This window comes from Neoarius graeffei, chromosome 1 (genome assembly GCF_027579695.1).
Source record: "Neoarius graeffei isolate fNeoGra1 chromosome 1, fNeoGra1.pri, whole genome shotgun sequence".
Lineage (NCBI taxonomy): Eukaryota > Metazoa > Chordata > Actinopteri > Siluriformes > Ariidae > Neoarius > Neoarius graeffei.
In genome coordinates, this window is record NC_083569.1 from 93,682,328 (window position 1) to 93,705,966 (window position 23,639).

Genomic DNA, 23,639 nt, shown 5'->3' on the forward strand with positions numbered 1-23,639 from the left:
TAAACACTTGGCCCACATCACCCCATCCTCCAGAAGCTCCACTGGCTCTTCTATCTCACATTCAGTACAAAATTCTTCTGTTTACATTTAAATACTCCCTGGCCATGCTCATCAAAATCTTATGGAATTATTTCAACCCGACTCTCCCCTTCACAGTCTCAGGTCTTCATCTTCTGGTCTGTTGTCTGTCCCCACATTTAAATTATCCACCATGGGTTCCAGGGCATTTAGGGTTGCAGCCCCCAAGCTGTGGAATTCTCTCCCTCAGTGTCTTTGGGATTGTACATCTCTTCCCAAATCTTCTCTCTTCTCTCTCTGCTGTTCCTCCTCTCCTGAGCACTAACTGTTCTATCTTTTTCAATGCTTTGAACAAATCTGTTATCTTTATGCTCATGTAAATTGTCATTTTGTGTTTTCGTTTCCTGTGTCTCCTATCTGTGTTTTCTTTTGGTTGATTTGTTTCTCTTTCTGTCGTGTCATTACTCTGTAAAGCATCGTTAGATGGGTGAAAGGTGCTATATCAATTAAACTGGTTGTTGTTGACTTTTAACCTGCTGATAGAGAATTACTCTCTGTTTAGACAGTACCACACTCACTCATTTAAACAAACTTGCACATCCTGATGAGGTGCTGCCTGTTTAGACAGTGAAGGAGCTTCCTGACATGTAAACTGAACATTTAAGATTTTTCAGGAGGCTCAAGCATCTGGACATTTTCATGGACTTAAATGATCAGTCTTTGAGTGCTCAGAGCTTCACGCAATTCACTGCTTTTCCTGTTCTGTAGATACACCTTCCACAATCTGGGTCACAATCTGGGCCTAATAAAACCTCTGAGTATGAAATCAGTCAAAAGAATTCTGAGAGAGATTACATTTTGGTTCATTTCTTTAAAAGAAGTGATTAAGATTCTTAATTCCTGATTGTGCTCAAATTCATGAGAGTTCAAGAAAAGTTCTAATGAGTCAGAAGTTGATAAAACAGCTGTAGTCAGACACAAAGCATGTATTTTAGGAAAGGTTTCAAACGGCCAAAATGATCAATGAGATAATTAAATGAAAATTGTCAAATTTTTGTGATGGAACTGATTTCTTCATCTTAAAAACAGAGAAGATGCAACACAGAGCTGGAGTGATGATTTCGACACATCAGGAGAGAATAAATAGAGAGCACCGTGTCCAGCACGACCATCTGCAAGGACTTGAAGAGGGAAAGGAACAATACTGTCATCACTAAGAAAGCAGAGCAGAGGATGTACTTTCTCCCCCAGCGGAGGAAACAGGAATATTGAGAAAGTCGTCATAGGCTACTCTTTGATATTGAGATGTACAACCCCGATTCCAAAAAAGTTGGGACAAAGTACAAATTGTAAATAAAAACGGAATGCAATAATTTACAAATCTCAAAACTGATATTGTATTCACAATAGAACATAGACAACATATCAAATGTTGAAAGTGAGACATTTTGAAATTTCATGCCAAATATTGGCTCATTTGAAATTTCATGACAGCAACACATCTCAAAAAAGTTGGGACAGGGGCAATAAGAGGCTGGAAAAGTTAAAGGTACAAAAAAGGAACAGCTGGAGGACCAAATTGCAACTCATTAGGTCAATTGGCAATAGGTCATTAACATGACTGGGTATAAAAAGAGCATCTTGGAGTGGCAGTGGCTCTCAGAAGTAAAGATGGGAAGAGGATCACCAATCCCCCTAATTCTGCGTCGACAAATAGTGGAGCAATATCAGAAAGGAGTTTGACAGTGTAAAATTGCAAAGAGTTTGAACATATCATCTACAGTGCATAATATCATCAAAAGATTCAGAGAATCTGGAAGAATCTCTGTGCGTAAGGGTCAAGGCCGGAAAACCATACTGGGTGCCCGTGATCTTCGGGCCCTTAGACGGCACTGCATCACATACAGGCATGCTTCTGCATTGGAAATCACAAAATGGGCTCAGGAATATTTCCAGAGAACATTATCTGTGAACACAATTCACCGTGCCATCCGCCGTTGCCAACTGAAACTCTATAGTTCAAAGAAGAAGCCGTATCTAAACATGATCCAGAAGCGCAGATGTCTTCTCTGGGCCAAGGCTCATTTAAAATGGACTGTGGCAAAGTGGAAAACTGTTCTGTGGTCAGACGAATCAAAATTTGAAGTTCTTTATGGAAATCAGGGACGCCGTGTCATTCAGAGTAAAGAGGAGAAGGATGACCCAAGTTGTTATCAGCGCTCAGTTCAGAAGCCTGCATCTCTGATGGTATGGGGTCGCATTAGTGCGTGTGGCATGAGCAGCTTACATATCTGGAAAGACACCATCAATGCTGAAAGGTATATCCAGGTTCTAGAGCAGCATATGCTCCCATCCAGACGAAGTCTCTTTCAGGGAAGACCTTGCATTTTCTAACATGACAATGCCAAACCACATACTGCATCAATTACAGCATCATGGCTGCGTAGAAGAAGGGTCCGGGTACTGAACTGGCCAGCCTGCAGCCCAGATCTTACACCCATAGAAAACATTTGGTGCATCATAAAACGGAAGATACGACAAAAAAGACCTAAGACAGTTGAGCAACTAGAATCCTACATTAGCCAAGAATGGGTTAACATTCCTATCCCTAAACTTGAGCAACTTGTCTCCTCAGTCCCCAGACATTTACATACTGTTGTAAAGAGAAAAGGGGATGTCTCACAGTGGTAAACATGGCCTTGTCCCAACTTTTTTGAGATGTGTTGTTGTCATGAAATTTAAAATCACCTAATTTTTCTCTTTAAATGATACATTTTCTCAGTTTAAACATTTGATATGTCACCTATGTTCTATTCTGAATAAAATATGGAATTTTGAAACTTCCACATCATTGCATTCCGTTTTTATTTACAATTTGTACTTTGTCCCAACTTTTTTGGAATCGGGGTTGTACCTCAGTGTATTCTCGGTCAATATTCCTTCTTCCTGTGGCCTGGTTGCGTTACTGTTTGCGAGGCCTGGGACCAAATGACCTGTGTGACGCATTTCCCTCCAGTTAAAAAGACACACAGTGCGTTCTGACAATCAGCGACGATCCTTATCAATAACACATCCCTACAATTTCTGAGAGAAGTTAATGTTGTTGTATTTTTGATTTTGCTGTTGTGTTTTGTTATTTGCCGTTGTGATTACCGATTTCTCATTGTGTTTTTTTATTTGTTGTTTTGATTCTTTATTTGTTGCTGTGATTTGCCCTTCAGGGCCACTGTGGCAAATGTGCACTGTAGGATCACTATAAACTGACAACAAATTCCTTGTACATTCAGGCTTGGACCCGTCCTGCATGTTTTAGTGTTTCCCCTTCAGCTAATTAACAGCCCTTCCTGAGTTAAATCAGGTGAGTTCGAACAGCAAAAACACATTTCACTGCATAAAGCTTCAGTGCAGAAATGGATCTTACCCTCGACAGTGATGTGAACAGTGATGTCATCATACCAGGATTTGTCCTCAATGAGACACTTATATTCTCCTTCATCAGAGAATCGGAGAGCTGAGAGTTTGAGTGAAGCGTTGCCTTTCTGTAGCTCCTCTTTAAATAGTGATGTTCTTCCTCTGTAGGGCTGAGCCTGCTCTTCATTTCTGTCTTTATGATCCTTATAGAGATGCACTAATGAAGCCACTTCCTCTAGTCTCATCCATTCCACTGTCATGTCCACAGCGCTGGTGCTGGGTTTGAGAAAACAGGGCAGAACCAGATCTTCACCAACTACAGCAACAAGAGGAGCTTCTGGACCAACCACCTGGAATCTCTCTGTGTTAAAAAAAACAACAACAACAACAACAGTATATCAGTGTGTAGCACCTGCGATATGCAATGTGCTCAGGACCAGTGTGTAGGTTCGATAAGAGCAGTAATTAAGTATGTAATAAAGATACCACAGACCGTGAGATAAGTTTTAACTGCCGGCGTACTTTTATCGAGAAAATGGGATGAAATCGGTACACCAAGATATGTGATTATGCCATGAAATGCAAACATCAATTGCAGATAACATCAAAAACTAATAAAATAAAACTTATCAAATATTTGATATTCTTGTTTTATATTCCCCCTTTTCCCTATAGGTTTTGTTCAAGTATTCAGGTTTCAGTTGTTAGTAATCAAACTAAAGGTTATTTTATCCTCTTTTAGGATTTAAGTTCTATTTTTCTAATTTTAGGCCTATTTTAGTTTAATCCCCCCTTACTTTTGTCTTAATGATTCACTTTTTACCAGAATATATTCCAGTTAATCATTAAAAAAAGAAAAGGAAACTTTATCTGTCCACATTCACAATTCACCTGAGAAAATGAAATACAATTGTTATTAAATTTGTCCACTGCAATTCACAAATCACCATAAACAGTTCCTGCTTATCAGCCTTGAAATGTCCAGATAGCATGCAGTGCAGACCGCAGTGAAAAAATGACAAAATGAATGTCCAGGCTATAGACCAGGGGTGGGCAATTATTTTTTCCATGGGGCCACATGAGAAACAGAAAATTTAGTGGAGGGCCGGACCAAAAGGCTGAACTAAATTCTGCATAATATTAATTGTATTTCTTTATATAAAGCAGTAAATAACATTGTTTTTACAAGCTGCTAAGACTGGTAAGAGTATGGAAAAAACGAGGTTGCCTTACAAAAAATGTCATTTATTCAATCAAATTTCCCAAAACAATGGTTAACAAAATGTGAACATTTGTACCATTTTTTTCAGTCACATTCACCCCAAAACACAATAAAGACATCACAATATTGTCTTTCTACTCCAAATATCAAGCAAGATACATCATATTATAATAATGATGCCCACATTTGTAGTCTAATCACCTCATTTGGTGTTTTCAGTTTTTCGGATCTGCTCTCCGCAAACTAAACACACGGCTTTATCTCTGACTTCAGTAAATAAATACTTAGCAGTCCATGTTTTGCTGAAAGTCCTACATTCGGCATCTACCTTTCTTCTTTTTGCGGACATTTTGGGGGCTAAAGTCTTCTTGAGACCTGCTCGCAACAACGTAGATTCAGTGTAGGAATCAGATCTATTGACCCATCCCACGTGACGTCACGACAAATGCAGCTGCCATTTTGGACATGCATTTTGGACATGTTCCAGTTGAAAACTGACATTTCTTTTTTTTTTCTTTTAATACAAGGGGACTCAAAGACTCTGTAAAACGCAAAGCTGTTTTTATTTTGTTCTGCAAGGGGCAACAAGCAAATTGCATCTTTCTCCAGGAAACTCATTCTGATGAGTCTGATGTTAAGTTTTGGTCACAACAATGGGGAGATAAAATCTTCTTAAGTCATGGTACAAACCGCTCGGCTGGAGTTGCCATTTGTTTTAACAGATGTCTTGGTAAGATTTTGTGTAACAAGGTGGATAAAGATGGACATTGGATTGCATGTGTTTTGAATATTGATAACATTCTTATTATCTTGATTAACATTTATGGGTATAACAATGATCAAAAAAATAGGAATTTGTTGCATCAAATATCAACAGTTATAAGGGAACTTAATACAAAATTTCCCACTGATCATTTGATAGTTGGGGGTGATTTCAATGTAACCCCTGATGAGTGGATGGATAGATGGCCTTCAAAACTCTCAAGGGAACATAGCAACCCTATCATGGAAAGTTTCACTAACGATAACAAATTAATAGATATCTGGAGAACCTTAAACAAAGATGTCAAACAATTTACCTGGCACAAACCCAATGGTCAAATTAGATCTCGTATTGATTACTGGTTGGTCTCAAATTCAATTTCACAATATGTTACAGAGACAACAATCCCTAATTGTCCTTTGAGTGACCATTGTACTATTAATTTAAGACTAAAAAACAGAGTTCAAAACAACAAATTTAATGATTATTGGAAATTTAATGCCCAGCTGCTGAGAAACGTGGAGTACTGTGACTCAATTAAAACACTAATTGCGGACATCAAAAACAACGACTATTAGCACACCGATATCCAAATGGGAATATCTAAAATTTTGCATTAGAAAATTATCAATTGCACTTGGTAAAAAACTAAATAAACAAAGGAAAGAAGAAGAAACAATTGTGGTTAAAGAACTTATGAAGCTTTATAGCAAGTTGGATTGGACTGAGGAAGAGAAAGTAAGAATTAATAACCTGCAGTCCCAATTGGATGTGATATATGTGAATAAAGCCAAGGGTGCCTATGTGAGGTCCAGAGCCAGATGGATAGAAGGGGGAGAAAAAAATACAGCCTACTTTTGCAATTTAGAAAAACGCAGACAAGAATATAACTCAGTTTGTAGTCTAATAATCAATGGAGAGGAATGCACAGATCCTAAGTGTATTTCAAAGGAAGTCTTTCATTTCTATAGTAACCTTTATAAATCCTCATATTCAGAACAGAAGGTTACATCCTTCTTTGACAACATTAATAATTTGATTCCGGTAATTGATGATGACTTTAAAGAAATATGTGACAAAGACTTAACTGTGGATGAATTTGATTATACTATTAAAAATATGGCATCTGACCGCTCACCAGGGCCAGATGGAATAACAACAAATTTCTATAAACATTTTTGGGAAGATATTAAACTCCTATTGTTCCAAGCTTTAATTGAGTGTATAAGTCAAAAAGAACTCATGGAAACAATGAAACAGGGGGTAATAAAATTGATTCCAAAACCTGGAAAAGATAAGAAAATTTTAAGCAACCTAAGACCTATAACACTTTTAAATACGGACTACAACATTTTTACAAAAGTCTTGGCAACAAGATTAAAAACAGGTATCTCTAAAATAATTAGCCCAATACAATCAGGATTTTCTTAAAGGAAGGATGATCCATAACAATATTCGTTTGGTTCTGGATCTCATTGATTATAATCACCTAATTAAGGACGATGGTTTTATGTTGTTCCTGGACTTCGACAAAGCATTTGACTCAATTGAACATGCCTTCATTATTAACACCTTTAAACGTTTTGGATTTGGTAATGCATTTCTTGATATGATTGCTATGTTATACACTGATATTAATAGTTGTGTTTCCCTCTCAGAAGGTACATGCTCCAGATTCAGGGTAGACAGAGGCATCAGGCAGGGCTGCAGTATTTCACCTCTTTTATTTATTGTAGCTACAGAATTACGAGCCATAACTGTTATAAACTCAGATATTAAAAGATTAGACATAAACAACCACAAATTAATTATAAGTCAGCTTGCTGATGATACAACAATTTTTCTAAAAAATAAAGAACAAATTCCCTTGGCCTTAGAAACAATAAGGTTTTTCTCTCAAGCTTCCGGTTTGCACCTGAATCTGGAAAAATGTGAACTCATGAGTATCCATAGTTGTTCTGATTCTTTATTGTATGATATACCTATCAAAAATGAGATCAAATATCTAGGAATTTGGATAACTAAATGTGAAGACGTTAGTGAAAAAAGAATATTCAAAATACTTTTGATAAATGCAAAAAAACTTTAAATAATTGGCTGCAAAGGGATTTAACACTGTTTGGTAGAACAATATTAACCAAGGTTGAATCATTATCTAAATTAATCTATCCAGCATACTCCCTAGCTATCCCACCAAGGATTGTAAAAGAAATGAATAGAACACATTTTAATTTCATATGGAAAAATAAACATCACTACATTAGAAATGGAGATTTGATAAAGGACTATGATAGACCTGGGCATTCTATGGCCCGCGGGCCACATCCGGCCCGTTGTGTGTCCCTGTCCGGCCCGCGAGGCCAATTATAAATTACAAAATAAATGGGGAAACCCCCATATTCCGAGTGCAATATAATGGTGCGACTTTTATTTTGAAAGCGCTACGTTCATGTTTATGTTCGAACGTGCGAGCTGTGAGCTGTGCGTGAACGTCAACTGCAACAAGTGAGGATAGCCAGCACGTCGTCAGTCAGGCATGTCAGCTAAATTGTATATATCTCATCTCATCTCATTATCTCTAGCCGCTTTATCCTGTTCTACAGGGTCGCAGGCAAGCTGGAGCCTATCCCAGCTGACTACAGGCGAAAGGCGGGGTACACCCTGGACAAGTCGCCAGGTCATCACAGGGCTGACACATAGACACAGACAACCATTCACACTCACATTCACACCTACGGTCAATTTAGAGTCACCAGTTAACCTAACCTGCATGTCTTTGGACTGTGGGGGAAACCGGAGCACCCGGAGGAAACCCACGCGGACACGGGGAGAACATGCAAACTCCACACAGAAAGGCCCTCGCCGGCCCCGGGGCTCGAACCCAGGACCTTGTTGCTGTGAGGCGACAGCGCTAACCACTACACCACCGTGCCCCCTTTAAATTGTATATATAATAAATGTAAATAATAAATTGCACTGATTCAATGACTGGTTTTGTTTTCTTCTTTATATGTAGCCTACACCACAATTCCACATAGCCTATGAATAAATATAATATTAATAATGTATTGACATGAATATATATATTAAGTAGGGTGGATTCAGGTAAACTGGGCCACTTACGCACTGAGCTTTTCATCTCTTCCAATTTTACTGACCAATCACCACAAATGTATTTAAATTGTTGCAATATTACTACTTTATTTGCTTTAAGTCATTTGGATGCCATAATATTTCTGTGATGAATGAATGAATGAATGAATGAATCTTTATTGTCCACAAGTGTGGAAACTTGTCTTAAGTTTCACCACATAAAAAACACATATGACTCCATTTCATGTAAAAATAGTAAGGAATACTACTCTAATAAATAGATGATTAAATTAAGTGTAAAAATTTTAAAATGTAAAAATAGTAAGGAATACTACTCCAATAAATAAATGATTAAATAAATAAAACAAGACTCATCTTGGTTTGCAAAAGTCGCCTGTGTGTTGGATACAATTCCCACTTTATCATATTAACTGCATTGGGAACAAACGATTTCTTGTATAGGTTTTTAATGGCATTTGGTCCTCTAAAACGCCTCCCTGAGGGTAAGGGGATGGGCTGGTGTACCCCTAAAAGGCAGGGGGGGTCTTTCCAAGTTTGCAAAAAAAAGTGGCCCAATTTACCTGAATTCACCCTATATTAAAAAGGTGCGCCTTACATCTGGTCAATAAAATTACAACCTAAATTTATCGTGGCCCTCTGACATAATTTTGGTTTCTCATGTGGCCCCTTGTGAAAAATAATTGCCCACCCCTGGACTATGAGGATGGTGGCATAAAAGCAATTGACTTTGAAATTATGAATGGAATGTTAAAGATCAAATGGATCCGTTCCTTCTTAAGAAATGATGATGAGATATGGTTCTCGTTGCCTTCTCTTATTTTCAACAAAGTTGGAGGTATTGAGTTTCTATTAGTATGTGATTTTGAAATATCCAAACTGCCCCTAAAACTTTCTCAATTTCACCAAAAGGCTCTGTTATATTGGAAAATGATGTTCAAACATAATTTCAGCCCCCATAATGTGCCATTGTGGAATAATAGGGTGATATTGAGTCAGAGGAGGTCTATGTTTATGGAAGACTGGATGGCAAAACAAATTTGGTCTGTTATGCATATTTTGGATGGAAATGGAAACATACTTGAGCTAAATGATTTTAATACTAAATGTAGTATGAGTTGCTCCAGTGAGACCTATAGGAAAGTCACACAGAATATCCCAAGAGCTTTTATCCATTTCATTAAGAATAATATTTGGAACATACCAACTCCAAATTTACACAAAGTAAAGATAGATGATCTGGATTTAGTCAACGAAAAATGTAACAATAAATTTTTAAGGCAGTACACTTTATATCCAAGTATAACAAAAAGCTCACTCATTCTGAAAGATTATAACAATTCTGATGTATTATCTATTCGAACAAGATACTTAAAATTCCCAATTTCCCCAAAATGTAAAGAAGTTCATTTTAAAACTATAAATAACATTTATCCCTCAAATGAATTTATAAAAAGATTTAAATTTGATGTAGCAAACTGTTATATTTGTAAAACAGATATGGAAATGACAGAGCACCTGTTTTACAAATGTGAAATTGTCCAAAGTCTGTGGAAATCTCTCCATGATTTAATATCATCCAGCTCCAGAAATATTGACTCCTGGTCCTTTCAAAATATTCAAATGGGAGTAATCCTTAAAGATAAGAAAACTGAGTTTTTGGTGAATAATCTCATTATTTTTACAAAATATTACATACACAAATGTCGATATGCTAAATCCCCCCTTCATGGCCTGCTCTTAAGAATGAACTGTCCTTGTTACAAAAATGTCTGAAATATATAAACAAACCCCATGCAAATATACTGTACACGTTCATAGCAGAAGTTAACCTTTCTGGGGCAGCGGGGGCGTGGTCTAGCATCAGTCTGTGACAGGAGGGCGGAGTCGGGGAAGTTAAGTGGCAGAATCACTACACCTGTTGTTAATGTGTTTGTGTGTCTTCCCAGTGACCGCGCCCTATTTAAGGAGAGAGAGCGAGAGCAGAGAGGGCTCTCTCTCCACAACCAGACGGCTGATGTGTGTGCGTGTGTCTGAGTGTGTGGGAACATGTATTTAATGCTGAAAAGCTGAATAAAAGAGAGTTTGTGAAATCAGTTCTGTCCTGCCGTCCTTCTGTGCTCCACCCACCTACATGGACTGCTACAGTGGTGCCGAAACCCGGGACCCGAGCACAGAAGACAACAGCCCCATGGAGTCCTCCACCTTCGCCGACCTGATCCACACCCTCGCCACGGCCCAACAGAGCCAGCACCAGGTGCTGCTCGCCCTCCGAAAGGAGCAAGAACAACGGTTCGAGGCCCTGGTGCTGGCGCAACAGGAAGATCGTCGGGCGTTCCGGCACCTCCTCGCGTCGGCGGGGTCCACCATCTCCACCGCCGCGGGCCCTTCCCCCCTCACCCTCACGAAGATGGGCCCGCAGGACGACCCCGAGGCATTCTTCACGCTTATTGAGCAGGTAGCAGAGACCTCGGGGTGGCCGGTGGAACAGCGCGCGGCGCGCCTCCTCCCCCTGCTAACGGGAGAGGCGCAGCTGGCCACGCTACAGCTCCCCGCCGACCGCCGGCTGGCCTACGCGGACCTTCACCGGGCCATCCTCCAGCGGGTGGGACGCACCCCGGAGCAACAACATCAGCATTTCTGGGCTCTGCGCTTGGAGGAAGTCGGCCGGCCGTTTGCGTTTGGCCAGCAACTCCAGGACGCCTGCTGGCAGTGGTTGAGGGCCGACAGTTGCGACGCCGAGGGACTCATTGACCAGGTGGTACTGGAACAGTTCGTCGTGCGTTTACCAGCGGGAACCGCAGAGTGGGTCCAGTGCCACCGCCCGGCATCGCTGGATCAGGCAATCGAGCTGGCGGAGGATCATCTGGCGGCTGTCCCGGCGGCAGGACAGCAGATGGCATCTTCTCTTCTCTCCTCTTCTCTCTCTCTCTCTCTCTCTCCCCCTCCTCCTGTGTCCCGTCCTCTCCCCGTTCCCCCACCGCGGAGGGGGGTGCCAGCACCACCCCAGCCGGCCCGCCGCACCCGCGGTGACCTCCCGTTTCTCCCTTCTGTGTCTGTCTCTCCCCCACCTCTGGTGAGTGAGCCCCAGATCAACGGTGCAGAGGGAAAGCCCGGGCCGGTTTGCTGGCGCTGCGGGGAGCCGGGCCACCTTCAAGAGCAGTGCACGGCGATGGAGGTGGGCGCGGTGGTTCGGATCCCCGACGCGCCAGAGGCCGCCCTCGATCGGGCCGGAGTGTATCGCATACCGGTGAGTATCCAAGGGACTACATATCAAGCGTTGGTGGATTCTGGTTGTAATCAGACCTCAATTTGCCAAAGCCTGGTTCAAGACGAGGCATTGGGGGGAGCACAAGGGGTGAAGGTGTTGTGTGTGCACGGGGATGTTCACCGCTACCCTTTGGTGTCGGTCCACATTATTTTCAGAGGGGAGAAATTTATAGTGAAGGCGGCGGTTAATCCTCGCCTTACCCACTCTTTAATTTTGGGGACTGATTGACCGGGATTTCGGGGTTTAATGACACGCCTAGTAAAGAGTGGGTCCTGCCATTTGACAGGGGGAGGTCCCGGTGTCGCTTTGGCGGGAGCAGCTGTCACAGAGCCGTCTACGTCATCTCCGTGTCAGAGTGAGGAGCCGCCGGCTCCTCCTCTCTCTATTGGGGAATCCCTCGCGGATTTCCCATTAGAGCAGTCGCGAGACGAGACTCTGCGGCATGCGTTTGACCAAGTGAGAGTAATTGGTCAAACGCTCCAGCTGAACGCCACCCCGTCCTTCCCCTACTTCGCGATTATGAAGGATAGATTATACCGAGTTACGCAGGACACTCAAACTAAAGAGAGAGTCACGCAGCTTTTAATTCCGAAGAGCTGCCGGGAATTGGTATACCAGGCGGCTCAGTTTAATCCCATGGCTGGACACTTAGGGCAGGATAAAACACTAGCCCGAATAATGGCCCGGTTCTATTGGCCGGGGATTCGCGGCGATGTCCGTAGGTGGTGTACGGCGTGCCGCGAATGCCAGTTAGTAAATCCAGCAGCCATTCCAAAAGTGCCTTTGCGCCCTCTACCGTTAATCGAGACCCCGTTCGAAAGAATTGGGATGGATCTCGTCGGGCCATTAGATCGGTCAGCACGAGGGTACCGCTTTATATTAGTTCTGGTGGACTATGCAACGCAATACCCGGAAGCCGTGCCTCTTCGCAATATCTCAGCACGCAGTATTGCGGAGGCGCTCTTCCGCGTCATCTCCCGAGTTGGAATCCCGAAAGAGATTCTGACTGATCAAGGCACCTCGTTTATGTCATGAACACTGAACGAACTGTATGGGTTATTAGGTATTAAGCCGATCCGCACCAGCGTGTATCACCCACAAACGGACGGTTTAGTGGAACGGTTTAATAGCACCCTTAAAAACATAATTAAAAAATTTGTAAGTGAGGACGCGCGTAACTGGGATAAATGGCTCGAACCCTTGCTCTTTGCAGTGCGAGAGGTCCCCCAAGCCTCCACGGGGTTCTCCCCGTTTTAATTATTATATGGGCGTAAGCTGCGCGGCATTTTAGACGTGCTGCGAGAAAATTGGGAGGAGGGACCTTCACCAAGCAAAAATGAAATTCAATACGTTATTGACCTGTGCGCAAAACTCCACACACTCACACACCTAACCCAGGAAAATTTGCGGCAGGCCCAAGAACGGCAAACCCGCCTGTATGACAAGGGTACACACCTTAGAGAGTTTGCACCGGGAGAGAAAGTACTCGTACTGTTGCCCACATCGAGCTCTAAATTAGTCGGCAAGTGGCAAGGACCCTTTGAGGTCACACGGCGAGTCGGGGACGTCGACTATGAGGTGAAGCGAACGGACAGGGGTGGGGCGCTACAGATTTACCACCTCAACCTACTCAAACTCTGGAACGAGGAGGTCCCCGTGGCATTGGTGTCGGTGGTTCCGGAGAAGGCGGAGCTGGGGCCGGAGGTTCAAAAAGGAACATTAGCATCACGTCCCTCTCCGGTCCCCTGTGGAGACCACCTCTCCCCGACCCAACTCGCAGAGGTTGCCCAGTTGCAGACCGAGTTTTCGGACATGTTCTCACCCCTGCCCGGCCGCACTAACCTCATAGAGCACCACATTGAGATGCCCCCGGGGGTGGTAGTGCGTAGCCGCCCTTACAGGTTACCCGAACACAAGAAAAAGGTGGTTCGGGAAGAACTCGAGGCCATGCTCGAAATGGGCATCGTCGAGGAGTCCCACAGTGACTGGAGCAGCTCAGTGGTCTTGGTACCCAAGGCCAACGGGTCGGTCCGGTTCTGTGTGGACTATAGAAAAGTCAACGCGGTGTCTAAATTCGATGCGTACCTAATGCCTCGTATTGAGTTGCTCGATCGGCTAGGCACGGCTCATTTTTACTCGACACTGGATTTAACAAAGGGTTATTGGCAGATCCCCTTGACTCCATTATCCCATGAAAAACGGCCTTTTACACACCAATTCGGCTTACACCAATTCGTCACACTTCCTTTTGGGCTGTTTGGGGCGCCTGCTACGTTTCAGCGGCTGATGGACAGGGTCCTCCACCCCCACGCCACCTATGCGACCGCGTACTTAGACGATATTATTATTTATAGTAATGACTGGCCGCGGCACCTACAACACCTGAGGGCCGTCCTTAGGTCGCTGAGGCGGGCGGGTCTCACGGCCAACCCGAAGAAGTGTGCGATTGGGCGGGTGGAAGTACGGTATCTGGGCTTCCACTTGGGCAACGGGCAGGTGCGTCCCAAAATTAACAAGACTGCAGCGATTGCGGCCTGCCCGAGGTCCAAGACCAAAAAGGGGGTGAGACAGTTCCTGGGGCTGGCTGGCTATTATCGTAGGTTTATACCTAATTATTCGTCACCAGCCCGCTGACTGATCTGACCAAAAAGGGGGCACCAAATCCGGTCCAGTGGACGGAGCAATGCCAGCGGGCTTTTTCTAAGGTTAAGGCTGCACTGTGTGGGGGGCCACTTTTACACTCCCCTGACTTTTCTCTCCCCTTTATGTTGCAGACGGATGCGTCGGACAGAGGGCTGGGGGCCGTTTTGTCCCAGCAGGTGGAGCGGGAGGATTGCCCCGTCTTGTACATTAGTCGCAAGCTGTCGGTGCGTGAGGGGCGCTACAGTACCATCGAGAAGGAGTGCCTGGCGATCAAGTGGGCGGTCCTCGCCCTCCGGTACTACCTGCTGGGACGCCCTTTCACCCTCTGTTCGGACCACACGCCCCTCCAGTGGCTCCACCGCATGAAGGATGCCAATGCGCGGATCACCCGTTGGTATCTGGCACTCCAACCCTTTAACTTCAAGGTGATCCACAGGCCGGGGGCGCAGATGGTCGTGGCGGACTTCCTCTCCCGTCAAGGGGGGGGGAGTCGGCTGCGGGCCGGACGGCTGCCCGGCCTGAGTCGGGTGGTGGGGGTATGTGGCAGCGGGGGCGTGGTCTAGCATCGGTCTGTGACAGCAGGGCGGAGTCGGGGAAGTTAAGTGGCAGAATCACTACACCTGTTGTTAATTAATGTGTTTGTGTGTCTTCCCAGTGACCGCGCCCTATTTAAGGAGAGAGAGCGAGAGCAGAGGGGGCTCTCTCTCCACAACCAGATGGCTGATGTGTGTGCTTGTGTCTGAGTGTGTGGGAACATATATTTAACACTGAAAAGCTGAATAAAAGAGAGTTTGTGAAATCAGCAGCCAGTTTCACCAAGTTAGACTATGACTTTAACTTAGACAGCGGGTATAGTCGGGCTTAGCATAGACGTCTAACAAATACTGTTGCACAAAGCAGTTAAGACTCCGACTATCTTAAGTCGTACTATGCTGCAAAGGATCGTGGGTATTTTAAGACTCTTTTCAAAACAAAAAAATGGCGGACAGTGGTCGTTCAGTGCCGTTTAGCCACTCGGAAAATCTGGCTATATTAGAGGAATTTAATTCCTACAAAGACGTTTTATTAAGCAAATTCAGCAAAGAATGTAGCAATAAGAAAAAACGTGAAGTGTGGGAAAAAATAACGTCGTCTGTGAATAGCGTTAATCCATCTGCGAGAAGAGATGTTGCTGCCGTGCGTAAAAACACCCCCACTGGAGGAGGGGGTTTGAAGAAACTAAAAGTAACCACCGAAATGGTCATCAACATTTATGGCGACGAGTCGCCCTTATTCTGGGGAGTGAAAGGAGGAAAGGAGAGCGGAGTAACCGGCTTCGCCAGACCCAGCAGCAACTCCCTTAGCAACGTTGCTAGCAACGTTGAAGCTGAGGCTCCTTCACCCTCGGAGTTGTCATCACCCAGTACCTGCGCGGATCCGGGAGTCTAACACCATTTGCCAAAGTTAACTTAAGGTAACTTTCACGGTCTTTTGTTGATAATCCCCTTGCATAGCTTGACAGGATGTTTAACTCCGCCATACTTCTGCTGCCAAGCTGCGCGCGCAACCCTCTACGTGGCCTCTCGTGCTGAGATCCTGGCAGTTGTTCCCTTAGAAGACCACATGGTCGATCCTCATGGTCGGCTCGCCATCTTAGATTCTTCACAGTGGTATGAAAATACCATGCAACCAACCCAACAAAAAACCTGACCTGTTTATGCAACAGGTTATACATAAACATTAATTCGCAACATAAAACTGTCAAATTCAGATACATTACAAACTGATAAGGCTGATCGGGTTTCATTACCTAACTGTTCACCATTAGGCCTACAGCTGCTGGAACACTGGTTCATTCTCGTATACAATACTCCAAATGAACAGAAAACAAGAAAATGAAATGACATGAACTGACCAAATCCATTCAACAACTTTTCCACGGCAAGTTCGGAAGGTTTGCACATGAAAGTGAGGATAATTGGCAAGATATCGGTTTAACCAGTCTAGCTTAAAGGGATAGTTCGGGATTTTTAACATGAATCTGTATGGCATCCCCATCAATAGTGTCATGCAAACACACTGACTTACCCCTGACAGCATCCTGCGAGTCCAGTTCTTGTCCAGTTTTGGTCCAGACGAAAGTAGTCCGGCAAGTTTGTTGGGGTCACGAAAGTAAAACGTTTTTCGTCTCAAAACAGTACGTGTTCAAAAGAGTGATATATTTGCATCACAAAACCGTTGCCAAATAAAAAGTCAGACCTCGAAATCACTTGGCACTATTTTCTCTCCCTTCTTATCACTGCGTGCTGCCGCCAGGTGACAGCGAAACGCAGACCCACTAAGCTGGTGGGAGACCAAGGCTGCACTCTATCCACGGCTTTCACACGTGATGGCACGGAGGATGTGTATAGTGGCAGCATCTGTCCCCCCAGAGAGGATCTTTTCAAAAGCAGGACAGATTATAACTGAGAGGAGAAATAGAATCAGAATTAACTAGTTAATTGCAGCAATTAAAGGAATAGGTAGGAAAAGGAAGGCGCAAAGACACCGCGCAGCGCCTGAAAACGAGTTTTCAGGCGCTGCGCACCCGTTTTCAGGCGCTGCGCGGTGTCTTTGCGCCTGCAGCGGTGCTTTGCCTGTGCTGTGGCTGAAAATAGTTCCAGATATAAATTGGTCTAGTAAATCCCTTCGTGTTAATTTGCATTGATACGTGTACTCGATGTGACTGTACAAGTCATGAGAAATAATTATAAAAAATCTTGAGTTATTTAATTCACTTTTGCAACGACAATGCTAGCTGGACACGCCGGATTACAGTGACTACGCTAAGCTAAGCTAACCGGGGCGTTTATAGATCAGGACAATGGCTGGGTCAGCTACAAAACGCTTTGGCTCACTCATCCAACTCTAGGGACTGCAGGGACTGACTCAATTTCATCTGGGGGTGGCGTATTCCTTTAAATCAAAAATAAAATCTCAGGAGCCGTTTGGGAGCCGAAAGAGCCGGCTCCTTATAGTAAGAAGAGCCAAAAGAGCCGGCTCCCGAAAAAGAGCCGAAATTCCCATCACTAGTAAACAATGAATGAAACAGCCGTGGCTGTCACCTGGCGGCAGCGCGCAGTGATACCGAGGGAGAGAAAATAGTGCCAAGCGATTTCAAGGTCTGACTTTTTATTTGGAAACGGGTTTGTGATGCAAATATATCACTCTTTTGAACACATACTGTTTTGAGACGAAAAATGTTTTACTTTCGTGACCCCAACAAACTTGCCGGACTACTTTCGTCTGGACCAAAACTGGACAAGAACTGGACTCACAGGATGCTGTCAGGGGTAAGTCAGTGTGTTTGCACGACACTATTGATGGGGATGCCATACAGATTCATGTCAAAAATCCCGAACTATCCTTTTAAGTTTGTTTAATAATCTGTTTTTAATTCAAAGGTTTGTCTTATATTCATCCAAGTATTATGCATTTTCAAACACGATTCGAGCGCCGAAGAACTTTCTTGCATCTCCTGTTTTTAGCTGCTTCATTCAATTGAAAGAAAAAAAAACGGACTTCCGGTGTAGCGACTAATGGAGTAGGACGCGTTTCTCCGAGCTCCTGCAGCAACCTTTAAAAAAAAAAAAAACTATTTTAGGTACACCTTTTGTATCTTTTTTTGGTGTGTGTGTTCTCCACCATCATAATTTGAATTTAACGCCGTCTTTTTGCCGATCAAAATGCCTCCAAAGCCTAAAGTATCTGGACAACCACCGCTGCCTGCTTCGCACGTTGCATCCCCACCTCGTAGTGATTCCCCTTCTGGCTTGGCCGAAGCCGCAGGCGGCACTGCTTTCCACGATTTTAAGGCCGAGCTGCTCTCGTTACTCCGTGTTGAGATGCCGGCTATTTTTTAAAGCTGAGCTTCAGGCTGCCTTGGCCGAAAACTTGTCAAATATCAAGACTGAGCTACAGGCAGTGAAGTCTGAATTATCTAGTAGCATTACAAACATCCAGTCTGATGTGTGCACTCTGAAGACTACCGTAGGTGAAATGGAGACATCGCTGTCCTCCTGCGCCGGCGACATTACTACCTTACAGGCTAGGGTGACTAGATTTCCCTAGTCTGAAACCGGGACACTTTTGCGCGCGACCATGCTCATGCTCACACACTTTACGTAAAAAAAACGTGACACTCAGAGAGGTGCTCTTATCATTTTGTTGAAGCTCACATTTATCAACATCTCACATGAAATAAAACAAACAGGCATTTTGTTATCTAGTAGCATAGTGGTATACAGATCAGTTAAATTATGGTCAGACAACAGATTTTGTAATGGCTGAGAATAGGCCAGGCTATGTCCATAGGCCAAATTTAAACTGATTTATTTCACCTGTTTGTGAGAACACCAAGAAGAATGCACATGCACATGTAGGCTATATCTCCAAAATTGTATGCACTATAGCATGAACTTAAAAAGTAGATATGTGACCTCAACATAGCCTAGGTCAGAATCAACCTTACTAACCATTCCCCACAACTGAATGAATAAAGCAAGAAGATGTGTACAAAAGTGAACACTTTAATGGAAGGTGCAACAAGCTGTTCAACACAGCAATATGGCCAAACTGTCAGAATGGTATGTTAAACAGAAACAAAAAAGAGACAAGTGATTTGAGAATACACACTCAAACAAAACAGCAATAAAGGAGGAGAGGGGCGACAGCCCGAGGAAAGCCTCCACAGGAGCGCACAGCATTTGCAACATAGGCTACCCAACTCAGTACAAGAAGAAAGCACAGGAACAAAGCTAAGGTGACTGTCAATCCACCCACCCTAAACAAAATGCATTAGCCTACGTATATTTACAAGAAGAGTGAATCTTTTCCAGTTTTAATGTGATCCTGTATATCGGCGTTACCACCGTGGGCTACGGAGAAGGAACACTTACAGTGTGTGCAGTAGGCTTCGTGCACATTGTTCTGCACCTCTCGGAGGAAGGGGTAGGTGCCCTGTAAATCTTTGGAAAAGGTACATTTACTTTTTGGCATAATTGCTGCGGCATTACTGCTGCTAGCTGCTAGACAAAGAACATTCGCGCCAGTTAATGTTTATTTTATTGTTGCATGGCAACACGTTCTGTTGTCTGGAATAATGTGGCTAAATAAACACCCATGCCACAGGGCCAGGGGGCAGTAACCAGGAAAGTTTGCGATTCCTGTCAATTCATCAAAATAGTAAATGCAGGGCCCTATGAAAGATTACAATTTAGGGCCCCCCCAGTAAAATTTTCAAGCTCAAGCAACTGAATTTGAAGTCTGTTTTTGGCTGGCACTTCTACTTTACTCTGCATGTGATCAGCTATCTATCAAGTTTAGGTGATACAATTATTTGGTATATAAACATTTTAAATGCAGAACTGTCAGAATTAGACTGAATAGACTGTTGCCTTAAAATGAAAATTCCATGATATATATTATGGAAGATATACATTTCTTTTATTAGCAACTATTATTAGGCCACTCAGTAGCCTATGGAGTTCATTCAATCCAAATGTTTGTGTTGAGAGAAATTACATACATCACTGTATCAGTATGGATTTATAACATTCTGTATGCACATTATGGATACTCCAGAGCCCTCCAGCAAACATCATCAATAATCAGGATTACAAAATGTATTCCTTTGTTTCCTCCATTTATTGACTTATTGTATGTGATCAAATGTACACCTTGATGAATAACTACACTAGTTTTTTGATACAATTACAGAGTGCACTGCAAGAAATCCGCTAAGTGTTTTTGGTTTCTTTTAGGCATCACACATTTATTAGAAAACACAGCAAATGTTCAAATATTCAAGTTAAATACTTAGCAACAGTATCAATAAATCCACACATGAACAATAGCAATGATATCTATGACCACAGCTAATGTGCAACATATTAAAGTTAAATACTTAATATCAACAAATCCACACATGAACAATGGCAAAACACCTAGACTTAATTATACAATAAAGATACCTATGAAAAAAGGTGATTTTTTTTTCACCACACACAGTGTGATATCCGGACTTCATAATTCATCACACCTGCTCCTGCTTAGCATCTTCTAGAATGCACACCTCTGTTGCGCACATAGAAAAACTGCCAGCTGCTCTAAGCTGCGCTAATAGCGGCGCTGTGCACACACGGAGCGACACATTTCACGCGTCCCACTCCCAGAATCAGACTGTACCATTAGTAAAAAGGGTGGAGGGGTGAAATGACAATATCATAAATAATTCAAGAAAAATGTTATAGCAAATCATAACCATGTATAATTTGCATATTTTAACAGATGAAATGAAATATTTTATTTAAAAAAACTTACACAAGGCAATACTATTAAAATAATATTAATATCCCTCACAGGCCCCCTGTCAGTGCCAGGCCCTTAGAATCGTCCTAACTTTTCCCCCCCAGCGGCGCCCCTGACGTCGCGAGTGGCGAAAACCGGGACATATCCGTGTCCCGACAGACTTTTGTCGGGACTCGGGACACACAACCCCAAATCGGGACTGTCCCAGTAAAACCGAGACGTCTGGTCACCCTATTACAGACTAAAGTGGAGCATCTGACAACTGAACTGACGAGATTGGACAATAAATGCGAGGATTTGGAGGCGAGATAGCGGCGCAATAACATACGGCTAGTGGGCATTCCTGAAGATTTTTCCACCTCTTTTACTGCTACAGCTGTTTCCTCTCTGCTCAAGGAGGCTTTTAAGCTTGAGAAGGAGCCTCTCGTGGACCGCGCTCATCGTACTCTCCAGCCGAAGCCCGGAGAGCGCCCGCGCCCCATAATCGCTCGTTTGCGCTACTCTACAGACTGTGTGGACATACTGCGCCGAGCCAGGGCTCAGCAACGGATCAAGATTGGAGACATGAGTTTTTCTGTCTTCCCCGACCACACTCCGAGGACGGCCCGTGCCCGAGCCTCCTTTAATGAGGTCCGACGCCGACTCCGCGAAATACCGGGGATTCGCTTTGGTTTGCTGTACCCGGCGCGCCTCCGGGTCGCTCATAACGGTGCAGAGAAGGAGTTTAAATCACCAGAAGAGGCCAGTGCATTCATCAGGTCGCTCAATAGTGAGAGAACCGAGAAATGATACACAACCTTGAAGAAGCAGTGTCAGTTAATATTGCAGGGTTCCCGCGGGGTCTAAAAAAAGTCTAAAATTCAGAAAGTTAAATTTTAGGCCTTAAAATGTCTAAAAAACACACACTTTCATCCCAGGTCTAAAATTTAATTTATCCAAGTCTAAAATTCTTACATCCGCTCAGTCCGTTCCTAGAAGTGCCTGCAAAACATTAATAAAAAATGTGCCGGTTGCGTTGTTGTCTGCCTGCTAAAAAACTTCAATCACCGATGATCGCGGCAAGTATGCAACGGTCCAGTTTGTCCACTCCGCCTACCGTAGTTCTACCTTCTAAGTTCCCGCCGAGTTTATGCAGTCTGTGGCAGTCAGAGAAGGTTAGCGGTTGTGTTGGCAGTGCGATGAAGAGTGTGGATAGCGCGTCGAATAATAGTGAGTAAAGAGGTTCACATACTTTTGCCACTCACATATGTAATATTGGATCATTTTCCTCAATAAATAAATGACCAAGTATAATATTTTTGTCTCATTTGTTTAACTGGGTTCTCTTTATCTACTTTTAGGACTTATGTGAAAATCTGTTGTTTTAGGTCATATTTATGCAGAAATATAGAAAATTCTAAAGGGTTCACAAACTTTGAAGCACCGCTGTAGGTATGAAAAACGAGAACGTTCTGCGAGCAATAGGCTGAAGCACACTATCGCTAAAAGGAGCTGTGTTGGGCTGGAACGGTGGGTTAAATAGCCGCTCACATTAGCGCGGAGAGCTTTCACACTCACTACGTTTACATGCACATAGAGAGAATCGAATTTCTGCCGTTGCTCGACTGAAATCGAAGTTCAAAATGCCATGTATACACCTTAATTTGGCTGAAATTTAACCGAACTTGATTTCTCGGAATCGAGCTACACGACCTAGTTTATGCGATTTCTGCCGAGCTAGTTTGTGCATGTATACCCTATCGAGCTAGTTGTCGAGCTACTTCCGGAAGTGACGAGTGACGAGACCACAAGCGGGAAACACAACAGCCTCGGTCGGCATGACAACGAATCATGACAACAGCATGAATCTTTTGTTTTTGTGCCATTGTTTGCACTGTTAAAATTTAGCTCACTTACTGTATCACCAAATACATCTGTACAGCTGTTGCATAGCTGTGAATTGTGTACATAAACAAGTCATTGTATTTGTGTGTATATATGTCCAACATCTGAAGAATGTCAATAAAAACAAAACAATTGAACTTTTTGTGTGTTTATTAAGACATAAGTTAAATTGTAAGCTAAAAAAATATTTTTTTTGTAAGCAAAAAATGGACTTTAGAAAAATATTATTGTGCAAAATAAGTTGTCTTACAAAACAGTGGTCTGCGCCGGACAGTTTGTAGCCATAGTCTGTTAGAGCAAGCCTAACAGCTTGAACACGGAACTGCTAGTGTTGCCAGATTGGGGGTTTTAAGTGCATTTTAGCGGATTTGAACATGTTTTGGGCTGGAAAACGTCAGCAGTATCTGGCAACACTATAGCTCTTCTTCATGACGACAACTGGAAGTATACCAACACGATGGGGCGTGTAGCGCCACGTGTGGCTCGGGTGCACAATGCACCTTGCACAACAGCCCGATTTCACTTGTGCATGTAGGATTGGATTTCTCTGGCACCCCTGCTGGGACCCTTTGCTCGATTACCAACAGCAGCTCGATTTGGATGTGCATGTAAACGTAGTCACTGTCAGCGGTCTCAAAAGTAGCCGGTCACCGGTGGCAAATCGCCGTCTGTGGCTTGTTATGCCGCCGGCTATTGTCAGTTGAGTCACAAAATTTAATCAATAGTTTTATTGCATCTCTCTCTCTCTATCTATCTATCTATCTATCTATCTATCTATCTATCTATCTGTTGGGGTTCACCCAGAAAGAGACCCCGATTCCTTCATGAGCCACCCTCGGATCCGGGACGAATGATAGAACGAGAGAAACAGACAAGGGAACACCTGAGTTGTTCACATGCCAGTTTATTCGCACAGTCACTTCGTCAAAGATGAAAGATTACAAACACCTTTTATAACAAATCATAATCTCTCCAAACGGCTATTGTGT

The 23,639-nt window shown here is 43.4% G+C and overlaps 1 protein-coding gene across 4 annotated transcripts in view; it reads right to left on the reverse strand.

Annotated features, from left to right (window-relative positions):
- The window catches only part of LOC132869846 (butyrophilin subfamily 1 member A1-like), a 124,314-nt gene that overhangs the window by 64,716 nt on the left and 35,959 nt on the right, over positions 1–23,639 (reverse strand). For all 4 annotated transcript variants that reach the window (XM_060903554.1, XM_060903515.1, XM_060903449.1 and 1 more), the window contains exon 3: positions 3,440–3,790. In XM_060903554.1, coding sequence (XP_060759537.1) covers positions 3,440–3,790 — 351 coding nt within the window. The remainder of the gene's footprint in view (positions 1–3,439; positions 3,791–23,639) is intronic.